A 13,030-nucleotide genomic window follows, 5' to 3' on the forward strand; every position below is an offset into this window, starting at 1 on the left:
AACGGTGATGGATCAAGCCCTGATCTTTTGACTGGGTAGGAGTGTTCTGCTTAATTCAGATACTCTGTCCATCACCACCCCCTTTTGAATCGTTTTGGCCACCACAAGTGTGGAAGGGTATGCTCAGATGTGAGTCCCTTGCTCACTGCACCATCAGGATTCAAGCAAGCCGGGCCGAAGACGGCTGTAATGCCAGAAACCGGTCCCCGGAAGCTTTTTTCCTTTCCAGTAAAGAATTGGCTTGGTAGTTTGGTCTGCCCTTTTCCCATGATGCACTGGGCCAGGGTCAGACTAATTTGCATGTAGCCAGGTTCTGAACTGGGATGGTGCAGTGAGCTAAAAAACGGTGATGGATCAAGCCCTGATCTTTTGACTGGGTAGGAGTGTTCTGCTTAATTCAGATACTCTGTCCATCACCACCCCCTTTTGAATCGTTTTGGCCACCACAAGTGTGGAAGGGTATGCTCAGATGTGAGTCCCTTGCTCACTGCACCATCAGGATTCAAGCAAGCCGGGCCGAAGACGGCTGTAATGCCAGAAACCGGTCCCCGGAAGCTTGTTTCCTTTCCAGTAAAGAATTGGCTTGGTAGTTTGGTCTGCCCTTTTCCCATGATGCACTGGGCCAGGGTCAGACTAATTTGCATGTAGCCAGGTTCTGAACTGGGATGGTGCAGTGAGCTAAAAAACGGTGATGGATCAAGCCCTGATCTTTTGACTGGGTAGAAGTGTTCTGCTTAATTCAGATACTCTGTCCATCACCACCCCCTTTTGAATCGTTTTAGAAAACAGCAGGGCCTTTACGGTATTTGCACTTTCTAGATATGCTTAAGCGTTGAAGTCAACGGCACAGATCCAGTGCGGCAAGCGGTGCAGTTGCCACGGTTATTCATGAAGTGTACTCCGAGATAAATACGAGAATGGTACAGAATGTGCTGCAAAATAGGGCTAACCAAGCCTTGCCTTGATGAGCACAATTATTCCACACACCTGCAATCATATCATGCCACAGTACGACGCCTTGACTAGCCGACTCCTAACAGGGCTACTTCTCGAAGTCGGGTATCCTGAAGCCTAGGGGCCATCTGAAAGCTGCCTTTATCAACGAGAGTCTGCTTTAAGGTGACCAGGCGTCCCGGATTTGCCAGGACAGTCCCAGTTTTCACCAACTGTCCCAGTAGATTTCAGGAAATTAGCTCTTGTCCTGGTTTTTAGAGAGGGTCATCTGAAAACGGAGGGAGGTTATATTTTTATGTTTTACAAAGCAGGGATAGTGAGCAGTTTTTTCAAGAAGGCAATTTAATTAACTGGCAAGCTTACTGGGTTTAAAAAATGTATTGTATGTATGTTCTTACTGCCTGTACTGCAATTCTGTGCTTAGGAGCGCTGTCATCTGTGCACTCACTTGAAGTCAAATTGTAGTCCTTCTTCTGTTTTTGTGAAATGTCCTGGTTATTGGCTTTAAAATTCTAATCACCCTAGTTTATTTGAACCTGAACAGGTCCCAGAAAGAGGTCAGTGTGGCTTCATGACGACACGAGGCCTGTCAGGTATGCAGTGGCGGGGTGCTTAGGCGCTGCCCCACTAATAATTTACGTGCTGGCCGTCAGTCACTCACATTTACATAGATATTCAATCCCGTTCTCCCAGGCGGGCCGGCCGGCCACAGGACCACGCCCGCCAGAAGCAGTCGGCTCAGAAGGGGGGCAGGGCAGCAGGAGTTCCGTGCTGTGCAAGTGAAGTGATGACATTGTCAGGTGGTCGGCGGAGGCGAGCATACAGCAAGAGTGCGCATGTTCAGTTTAGCGCTGACAATTTTTTCGACCAGCCCGTACATGTGCACTAGGCTGTTCATTTGAAGAGCAAGGGTGTTCCATGCCAACAGCTTTGTGGCTCTTGGATGGTACACTTTAAGGTTACCTGATCAGCAAAAAGAGCTGTAAGATTGACTATTACATACTATGTCTGTTCTTCAGACGTTCAGTTCATTCCTGCATCACAGTTCAGTGCCCTCTGAGAAAGAGGTTACTTCCTCCGTTCATGAGAGCACCATGAGTTCTACAGAGACCCGCACGGCCACGTCTAGCTTCTCTCGCTCAGAATTTGAGGAGACCGCTGAGATGCTGAACAAACCTTGGGAGGTCGAGTCATCCTGCATATCCGCCAACGCAACTAGTCTACCCGCAGCTCAGAGCTATTGCTGCCGTCCTACCACGAACTGAGATTTTCCAGCTCACAGGAGGATAAATGGAAGTTCTGGAACCGCTGCTCCAGTGAGAAGGCCGAGCTGCAGAAGCTCATCTAGCGCTTTGCCACGTTCATAGACAAGCTGTGCAGCCTGGAGCAGCACAACGCGCAGCTCCTGGTGGAGCTCAACATTCTGAAGTCCTGGGAGACCCAAGGATGCGGCGTGTACCAGCAGCGATTCAAAAAGACGCGGGAACATCGGGACCAGCTGACCAATGCGTGATTACAACCACGTGAAGCTGAGGAGGGACAGGCTAAAGGAGCAGCAGGACTTTCTGGAGAAAAGGTAAGCTCTTGAGGGCAACATGTGGTGGGAGGAAGCTGAGCCTAGGCTCGGTGGGGTACCGCCAGCAACAAGCGCAATGCACACAGAGGAGGCTTTGCTAAGCTGCTCCTGCTGTATTAAAATTTCTTAAAGTAAGGCGGAAAGTTCCTGGACACTTTCTGTGTGTGCAATGCATGTGTGCTGAGCAAAATTGGCTCGGCTGAGATGCGATGCAATGGCGTGGTCTCCAAGGCACGCTTTTGCTAGCTTTGCAGCAGTAAAATTCAAGCCTTTGGCAAATGGCTTATTGCATGCAAAGTGGCTTGAAGTTTACTGCTTGCATTTGGAAGTAATAAACACACTGGTTTGCTAAAAGCAGCCGCTTCAAAACGCAAGCAATAAAATTCAAGCCATTGATTTAAATATCAGAACATAGGCTGATGCATCCATTTCTTACATGCATTCATTTTCATGCGAATCCACTCCCCCTGGGACTTACTTGTCTCAATGCTTGTCGCTAAAGTGTGCACTACAGTGAGTTTCGTAGTTCATAGGAAATGTTACATACGACAAAAAGGACTCCATGGTGCAGCAGGCGTCACATGTCAGCCATACTTGTAGACACTAAGCAGTATATTTAAAGGCTGACTGTTTGGTCTGGAACAGCACAAACTCATAATTTAAAACCTAGCACTCTCTGTGTGTTGACTTCACTAATACGGATTTATACCCAAATAAACCCTTTTTAGCAACATTATGATGATGACTGGAGAGCAAAATCATAACGCTCTAACCTATACCTTACAGTTTTTATGCAGCTTTTTAATGATAGTAAATAGCTCTCTATGCTTTGTTAGGCATGTGACTTTTAAACTGCAAGTAACAAAAGCATCTCTCTGACAAAAGCAGTAACTGACCCATTGAATTATCTACATTCTATGCACTTTTGTGATCTGCCTGGTACACGTTCTTTGCAGCAGGCATATAAACACTCTGCACATTACCACTGCTCTGCGCACATTCCTAGGATAGGGCAGTGCTTGGGCAGGTACTGGGTGAAGCGTGAAGGTCAATAGATCACATTACAAAACCAGTAAATCCGCTCATTTTTTAGAAAAAAATCGTAGTGAGCTATAGTACCCAGCAGCACCTCTGACAATACCTACCATTGATTTGCCAAAACGAATCCAAAGGAGCCCTTTTCACCTAAAATGATGTTTACAGACATCGCTGAGGTACTCAGCATTGATATCAAGAAGTCTGTTATGAAGTTCTGTGGTTATATTGATAAGCAGCTAGCTACATTATTATCGTATGAAATATCTCTTTATTGATGTCAAAGCTACACTTCCACAATTGCTTTATTAACCATCTTGCTTTCTCAAATTTGCTTGAAAAGGCACCATTTGGCTGCTCTTTTTTCAAACATTTCTCGGGGGAGAACCACCCCGATCCCCTCTTATGACAGTCGGGCTCGTGCACTATGCCCGCTCGCCACAGTGCACTCAGCTGCAACCTTTGCGCCACACCACTTTCAAATGTCTCCAGCCGCCACTGCAGGTATGCCCAACGTAATGAAGGTTATATTCTGTGTTACACATAACAATGGATAACTGTAGAAGGCACCACAATGTTAGAACGACACTTTCACCGTCTAAATCATTTTTTAAGAGGAAATGAGTAAGATAAAATGAGAATTGCTTAGATCAAACAATTGTATATGAAAGAGAGATCTACCTGATGAAATAAGCATAAGTAGAGCAAGCTTCTTACCTTCCTCTGCGATGACGGTGAGAGTGACGTTGTTGCCGGCGTCCTTGATCAGCTGCACGATGCTGTCATGGGACAGCTCGATTATAGACTGCTCGTTCACCGCCGAGATGCGATCCCCCACCTTCAGCTTCCCGCAGCGGTCTGCGGGGCTCCCCTCAATGACGCGGCCAATCTTATGGGGTATCACTGCAAAACACAAAAACACAAGACTTGACGTCCGAGAATTCAACATACAAAATTCACAAAAGGCTAGTAATTATATTTACAGGTAAGGAGTGGAAGTAAAGAAGAGGTCATTGCACAATGACCGCGACAAGAGATCAATCTGATGTGACTAAGTTAAGATACAGCAGGAGAAAACATTACATAAGGACAGGAAACCTGCAGAGATAATTTAACAAATGATGGCAAGCTTTGTTTCAGGTGTTGGAATGGTCTGGCAAAGTCTCGAGATTTTCATGCTGTAGTAGTTTTCAGTTCAACAATTTATTTCAAGTTACTAGTTCATGGCATATTTCTTGAAGCAGAACCAATCACATTTTTAGGTTGAGCTAGGGCAGCACATGCGCCGTCTCTTCAAGACATGCTGTATTGAGGTATGGACTTGAAGCTCCGCCCATATTCTGCCCAGCTTTCAATTTGGCTCCTGTTACTGTCTTTTCGAAATCGTTGCTTTTTATTAAAGAATAGGCTTAGTAGTCCCTCCTTAATACCGCCTTGTCTGTATTTGTAACCTCCCATGAGGACTGAACGTTTTACTTGTGTTGCATCTGTAACCTCCCATGAGGACTGGACTTTTTACTTGTGTGGTTACTAGGTCTGTTCTATCTACAGTCTGTGAGCACTATTTTCTTTAATGATTTCCCCCTATTCCACCTACGACGTACTTTCCTGCAAACGTGCCCGCTTTGCCTCTGGGCACGACGCTACGGTTTCAGCATGGCACCTGCTTTTACATTTTTATTACAAATAGGGCAAACGTGCACCTTTTCATGTACGCATTTTTTTTATTTGGCAATGCGACACGCTTTTACAATAGCGTCTGCGCAACTTTATTTTCTTCGGAACTTACCCCATTTTATATATTACTTTTAAAGCAGCGCAACACTTCTGGCTTTCTTGTATGTTTTCTTAAGATACTTTTTTTCCTCAACTGTGGGGAACTCGTCGGGACATCAATGATGCAGTGCATTTCTTTTATACTGAATCATTAGCCACCAGAATACCAGGTCACTCACAGCACACGGCCGTGCACGTATTACAATTCCCTGCACATGCAACATTTCAAAATACCCTGCTAGCGGCAGTTGAAAAACCTTGGTGCATTAAAATGTTTACGGTTGTCGTCCTTACCGACCCCTTCCCCCTAGCCGTTTAAATTTAGCTACAAAGCGCATGCTTGTGGCTTTCGGCAGGGTAGATTAATCAACACAAGATTCAAGTCACCCGTTTTGAACAAGGCACTAGTAAATGTGTTGGACTTGTAAAGCGCACGGCTGCCCGTAAGCGTCCCGGCACTGGAGACCGCTGGGGAACCCGTCCTGGCTTTCCCTGTGAGATGGTCCCTTCTGGGTATCTCCAAGGTGAAACCAGGCATCCCCGGCATCTGTGGGGGGCCGTTGTAGAGATGAGGCATGCTTAATGCCCAGAGTTGCCGAGTGAGATCCCTGGTTAGAGTAGGCACCGAGGCGAGAATTGTCGAGTCCGCTGACCCTGGTCCACGACCCTGCCGCGTCGGGAATTGAACCCTGGTCCCGGGCCGTTCTCTGCTTCCGGGTCTGCCGCCTCTAACCAGTGAGCCACACCACTCCACTAGTGGGGCCTGCCTATAGCTACTTCAGAAGGAGGAGCAGCCATGCAGTCGGAAGGTGGCTCTTGTTTATGTTTGATAATGGTCCTACCTTTGGTGAACAGAGCTAACAGACAGTGCTCCTTAGGAGAAGTGTGAGTCACTTTTATCGTCTGCCTCCTCTCAAACTGAGCACGGTCAGTCAGCAGAAATACACAGATTGTGCATTAGAGGTGGGCCAGCCCTTGAAGGCTCTGTCTCAACTTGAGGTCCTCTTGGCAGAGGCGCAACTAGAGCCAAATTTCAGGGTAGGGGGCTAATAAAAATTTCAGGGGGTAGGAAGGTGACTAATTCTTCCAGCAATAGGCAGAGTGGTGATCCAGGGGCTCTAAAAAGGGGTGAAAACACAACAAAACGTCGTTAACAAGTAAATGGTCTTTTAAAGACCTGTGAAGTACTCAGGTGCGGCTGCAATAAGACAGTCGCCAGCCCCGAAAGCTGTCTCAGCCCGGGCTGACACACACGACGGGGGTGGCTGAAGCCCTTTGAGCCAAAGGGGCGATGCGTGCCTGCCTCTTGGAGCCTGGAGCCCAACACGAGCCGAGGCTGGCCCCTCCCCCTTCGATAAACAAACTGAAAAGCGGAAACCCTTCCTCTCCTCCGGTCTCCAGCAGTACCTTTATAGCGCTGTGAAGAGCATTGGGTTTTTGTATTACACCATCAGCACAATCTACCCAGCAGCTTAATGGTGCTCGTTTACTTAGCAGGCTCCACATGCCCAGAACTGGCAAAACGTTCACAAAGCCATTAACATTTTGACTGCAGTTAGCCAATTTTACTGGGAGGGAATGAATTTAAGGATGTCAGGCTGATAACAATAACACCCCTTATACAGTAAAAGGAGGAAACTGCAAAAGATAGCTGTACATTTAAAGACCACACTGCCACACTATCCTGCAGGCCTCTTGGTCGGGAGGCCCCCTTAAATTCGGAAACTCTACTATCTCCTTTTTTCCCGGACTTCACCCAAGCAGTCCAGAAACAGCGTCAACGTTTTCTCGGAGTGAAGAAGCTTAGAGATGGAGGTCTGAAGTATGCAATGATGTTTCCCGCCCAGTTGAGAGTTGAGGCTGAGGGTAGAGTCTGGTTCTTCGATAATCCAGAGGTGGCCTCAGACTGGTTGGAAAATCGTCCCCCAGGTGGATCGGAACAGCAAGATCGTGATGGAGGTGGCGGACTGGAGGAGCAGGAATGACGACGAATACAGACTATTTGGGACTTTTGACATTTGTCAGGTAGTCGGCTAGACCCACGTGTACTTTGTTTTTTATCGATCCCAGAGTGACGGATTGTTAAGGACACATAGTGCGGTTGTTTCGATGGGGGAGTGTGGGGGGGAGGCGGGGTCCTGGTTGACTCCTCTTTTCTACCTTTAGTTAATTAGTAGCTTAGTTTGTAGTCGAGATGCTGGGCGACAGGCACACTGCTAGTTGGGGTTGGGCATTGGCCATAGGCAGGGGTGCAGGGAGGGGGTTTGGGGGTTGACTGCGATGTTTTTTTTTGATTTTGCGATTTTTTTGGTTTGTTTCATGCGAGTTTAATGCAACTGGTGACATAGCTATAATAGGATTGCTTCCGTACCACCATAATATCTACTCTTAGCAGGGGATTGGGGATAAATGTACTCAGTTGGAATGTGAATTGTCTTGGGGACAAAATCAAGAGGGGGATGTTGAACCAGCTGATTAGGCGTCATTCCCCAGATGTAGTGCTGCTGCAGGAGACGCATCTTGTCGGTAATCGTTGCATGGCACTGCATAAGGGGGGGATGCAAACTGGTGGCTCATTCTGGGTTCAACACCGAAACCAGGGGGACAGGAATCCTAATGAAAAACTCATTTCCCTTATCCATCCAGGCCACGTGGACTGACCATAGAGGCAGGTATATCGGCATATCGGGGCTGTGGGAGGGGAGGACTGTCACCTTTGTGTCTGTCTATGTTCCACCAGGCCTGCAAACTGATACTTTGAGACCTGGGTGCAATTTTCCTTACTCTGCCCATGGGCGTATTGGTGATGGGTGGGGATTTTAACGCGGTGCTCGATGGTGAGGTAGATAAGACACCCAGCTCGAACTCTGAGGCCGCCCCAGAGGTGGCTTCCTGATTTCTTAGAAACAACAAGGCTAACTGACGGTTGGAGATTTAGAAACCCAGGCGAGATACACTACACACACACACACACACACACACACACATCGGCTGCTCACAACGCCCTATCCAGAATAGACTATGTACTGGTGCCGGCGGCTCAGGTAGCAACGGTCCGAGAGGTTCGGCACTTAGGTAGGGGAATCTCTGACCACTCACCGATTTGGCTCCGGATAGAGATTGATCAGCATGATGTAGGAAGAATAGCCCCATAAATGCATGGCACCTGAGGGACCCCGCTGCCAAGAAATTGCCACGTGCACAGAAAGGTACTTCCACGAGAATGCGAGGTCTGTTGACTCGACTCTGAACCTGTGGGAGGCGTACAAGACGGTTATCCGAGGAGAGGCATTATCTTTAATTGCGGGGGAAAAAAGGAAAAGTCGGGCAGAAGTAGACCAAGTGGAAACGGAGGTAGTCAGGATGGAGGCTGAGGTATCTAGGGATGTGACCCCCGAGGGGGTGCACCGGTTGAGGCTCCTTCAGAATGAGTACAGGAATCTAGCTAGAGATAGGGCCAAATCACAGCCCGCGGATGTTCAGAGCAAGATATACGAACACAGAGATAGAGTAGGTAAACTGATAGCGTGGCTCGAGAGGGGAGAGTGGGCATCAAGGCTGGTGCTGGAATTGCAGAGAGGGGACTACGGAAAGGTAATCGACCCACAACTTATAGCTAATGCATTCTCAGAATATTATGGTGAAGTGTATACCTCTATGGGGGGATTCACTGAGGCAGAAAACGCGTCGAGGATACACGATATTCATATGCCCATACTTTCAGAGGAGGACCAGAAATACCTGGATTCCCCTCTCACTAATGTTGAAGTGGGGAGTGCATTCCGTGAAGGCCACTGGTTCAAACGGTATCCCTGTAGAACTGTACAAACTGAGCGCAAACAGGCTGGCTCCGTTTCTTCGTGCAATGTTTGTAGAGAGTAAAGAGGAGGGTCGACTCCCCTACGATCAGCGGGTAGCTAATATCGTTGTCATTCATAAAGCAGGGAAGCCTAGGTTGCACTGCTCCTCCTACAGGCCCATTTAGCTTTTAAATGCGGAGCCTAAAATACTGGCTAAACTACTGGCGACGAGACTGGCCAAAGTCATTACCACCCTGGTTCATCCAGATCAGTCCGGCTTTATGCCGCACTGCGGAGGCTGCACAGGATATTGGGAGGAGTCCCACGGATTCAGGAGCCGGCGGTGCTGGTGTCTCTGGATGCCACCATGGCCTTTGACAGGGTCGAGTGGCCCTACTTAATTGCAGTTTTGGGGAAGATGGGCTTCAGCCCAGTTTTCATTAGCTGGGCCCGTCTCTTGTACGCAGACCCCCTCGCCAGGGTCATGGTGAATAACCGGAGGTCCGCTGACTTTTCTCTGGGCAGGGGCACGAGTGTCCCTTGTCCCCACTTTTGTTTGCCCTGGCACTTGAGACGTTGGCGGCGTGGGTTATATGGGACCGGTCGATCAGAGGGCTGCATTGGACACTGGAATGGGAGGAAAAAATTTAACTTTACGCTGACGACATCCTGCTATACCTCACCACTCATAGGGAATCCCTGATCTATTTTCTTGACGTGCTTGCTATATTTGGGGAATATTCTGGTTTTGAGATTAACTGGTCGAAGTCAGTGCTCTTTGTCCTTAGGGGAGATACCCCGGTGCTCCCGGGTTCCTGCCCGATACAGATTGAGCCGGTGGGGTTCCGATACCTCGGCATCTATGCTACTCTGGACCCACGGTTGCGATATGCAAACAACTTAGACCCCCCACTGAGCCGGTTTAGGAGGGATGTGGCAAGATGGAAAGCGTTACCGCTCTCTCTTTTGGGCAGGACGGTGCTCTTCAAGATGATGGCCCTCCCCCGATTCCTGTATGTGCTTCAGAATGCAATGGACCCCGTGCCGTCGTCCTATTTTAAGGAGATAGAGGCCCTTCAACTACAGCTTCTTTGGGAGGGCAAGCCGCGCATCGCCTTCTCTAAACTCTCTCTCCCCTAGTATGATGGTGGAATTGGCTTGCCAGATCTGCGCAAGTACTAATGGGCTTCCCAGCTAGCGGCGGTGAACCACGCTATCTATGGGTCTCCCGGAGACTCCAGGTATGCTATGGACCGTGACCGTGGACCGGTACTGGGGGGCGACTTCACTAGGGCGTTATATACCAGGGCTGGCTGATTTCCCCGCGTTGGACCATCGGCGCATGCAGTGTGTGTGGCATGCAGCTAATCTACATCTTAAATGGGATGGAAAGCTCACACTTGCCTCCCGACTGTGGAACTCGGAGAAGCTGGGTAGTCTGTGGAAAACAAAGGGATTTGATAAATGGGATCTCATCGGGATCACGCAGATTAGAGATATCTGGGGAAAGGACGCAATTCTCACATTCGGTGCCCTCCAGGACAAGTACCATCTGCGGGAGAGTGAGCATTATCGCTACCTCCAAATCCGACATGCCCTGCTTACTCATATTCCCAGAGGAACTATACTCCCAGAAGCCTCCCCTCTAGAGGATCGAGTGCTAGACGGTCATCTCCCGGAAAAGACCATTTCATTAATATATAAAAAACGTATCAACAACATGGAGGACCCGCTGGTAACTATTAGGGCACAATGGGGCGCCAATGGCGTGGAATTAGATGATGAGGACTGGAGGGAGGCAGTCTCCTCTCCGAGGATAGTGGCTATTCAGATGAGACTCCGATTAGTCCAGTTAAAGATCCTACATAGGTCATATGTCACGGGGCACGGGGCACCAGTTGGTGCACATGGGTCGGGGGGGGGGGGGAGTGTCGGAGGGGGTGCGGGGAGCTTGGAACCTTCATGCATATTTTGTGGCACTGTGCAGCAATACAGGATTATTGGCGTAAAATTCATGGTAAGATGCGAGAAGTGCTGGGGTGGAGATGACAATGGAGGCTTGAAGGTGTGTTCTAAATGTCTGGGAACCCACGGACCTGAGTGTGAATGAGAGACAGTGGGCGACCCTGGCTTGTATGATTGCCAAGCATAACATTGCCCTGTTGTGGGGTGCTGGTCAACCGCCCCGGGTCGAGAAGTGGATGGAGGACCTGGATTGGTGCATGTACAGAGAGAGGTCGGTCTATGTTGCTACGGGCTGCCTCGCAAAGTGGGGGAAGGTTTGGGGAGCCTGGAATAGGTATCGTGGTGATATTTGTGCTCCTCCAGTTGTCCGTGATGAAGTGGTAGTGCAGGAGTCCCCGTGAACCCCAAATGTTACTCTGTATGTGTTATCCTGTGGTACGGAAAAGTATGTTAGACAAATGTGAAGCAAGGCATGTCACCTGATGTTTTCTTTTGTGGTTTTGTTAATAAAAAAGATTTAAAAACAAAAAAAAGACCACACTGCCTATTTTATCAATGAAACTGAGGTGTAATCGACCTCAGAAGGATGAATGCCAGAAAAGGCACTGTTGGCAGTGAAGTGTATGATTAATACATTGTGTACAAATCATAAGGCACATTTTCCTACCAAATTGTCGTAACAGGATTTTGGGCCATGATGTTACAGAACCCATGCAGAGGTCTAAAACAGAAGCAAAAACAAGAGGAAGTTAAAAATGTCTTCAACGTACACTGCTTCTGTTAGAGCTTTTGCTTCTGACGTCACTCACTTCAAACATATTGCCGCTATGCGCCCACAAATCCTCCTCTGCTTAGGAGTGCAGGATAAGTACATGATAGCCAGGGACACTGGCATTATGTGGAGAGGGGCTACCAAATAATGCGGCATGGTAAACTAAATTATATGGCAAGGGAAGGCAAATTATGCAGCATGATGCAGCACAATTAGTGTTATTATCTTGTAATTTTTAAACATGTTAACAGTATCTAGGCAAAGTTGTCACCTCATTGGTACCACTTTCCCACCCAAATACAGAAATGGCCCACAGAAAGGGACCAGTCAACCTTTGCGAAGTGCCTTTCACTGCTCGGCGATATGTCACAGAGTGTATATTAACTTTTGATCCGTCTGAGCAATAAACAATGTTTCTGTTGAAAAGTGCAGATTACGCAGCAGATGATGAATTGTGTGGCAAAACCATAATTATGCTGAAAACGATGCCGCCCCAGTGTTGTATAGTTTCATTAGCCCTGAATATGGCCCTTGGTAAGAAAGCGCTTTAATTGAGAGGTGTGTGGAGTTTGTATTTATTCACTGGTCAGATCGCCTCCTCCCGCCGCCCCTGAATCATCTACCCAGCTCCTAGGGAGGGGCGGAAGAGATGGAGGCCAGCTTTCAGCAATAAAAAAATGATTTTCGTTTTCACAATTTAACGGTTCTCAGTTCGTTGACATTGGAAAGGTGTGAAAAACATTGTCAGCCGTTTCTCTTTTGAGTTGCAGATTACACCAGATATCAGCAGTGAGTGCTTAGCTCACCGAGTTACCTTGGTAGTTAGAAGCCAGTGACTTTGAATTTTGAATTAACCCATCGCTCCGTCCCCTCTTCTCATTAAATAAACATGTATTGTCTCAGTTTTAACGAGTTTTTGCCTATTTGTACACCTATTTAGCACAGCCTACCTCTTTCTTTTCTGTACCTACTAGGAATGTCCACAGAACAGTGAGCTTTATTGATCAATACTGTTATTCCGGATTCAACACCTTCACGTGAAAAGAGATTCAAGTTTTTACAGTTGTAAAGGAAGGTTAAGCGATTGAATCAGCATTATAAGCGTGCTGATTCCGTCACTATGAACAACTAGCAACCGACCGGCTGAAATTA

The 13,030-nt window shown here is 47.9% G+C and overlaps 1 protein-coding gene across 3 annotated transcripts in view; it reads right to left on the minus strand.

The window, feature by feature from the left end:
- MAGI3 (membrane associated guanylate kinase, WW and PDZ domain containing 3) overlaps positions 1–13,030 on the minus strand; it is a 1,411,302-nt gene that overhangs the window by 154,410 nt on the left and 1,243,862 nt on the right. For all 3 annotated transcript variants that reach the window (XM_078644434.1, XM_078644433.1, XM_078644435.1), the window contains one exon: positions 4,283–4,468. In XM_078644434.1, the coding sequence (XP_078500560.1) occupies positions 4,283–4,468 (186 nt within the window). The remainder of the gene's footprint in view (positions 1–4,282; positions 4,469–13,030) is intronic.

This window comes from Lissotriton helveticus, chromosome 5_1 (assembly GCF_964261635.1).
Source record: "Lissotriton helveticus chromosome 5_1, aLisHel1.1, whole genome shotgun sequence".
Lineage (NCBI taxonomy): Eukaryota > Metazoa > Chordata > Amphibia > Caudata > Salamandridae > Lissotriton > Lissotriton helveticus.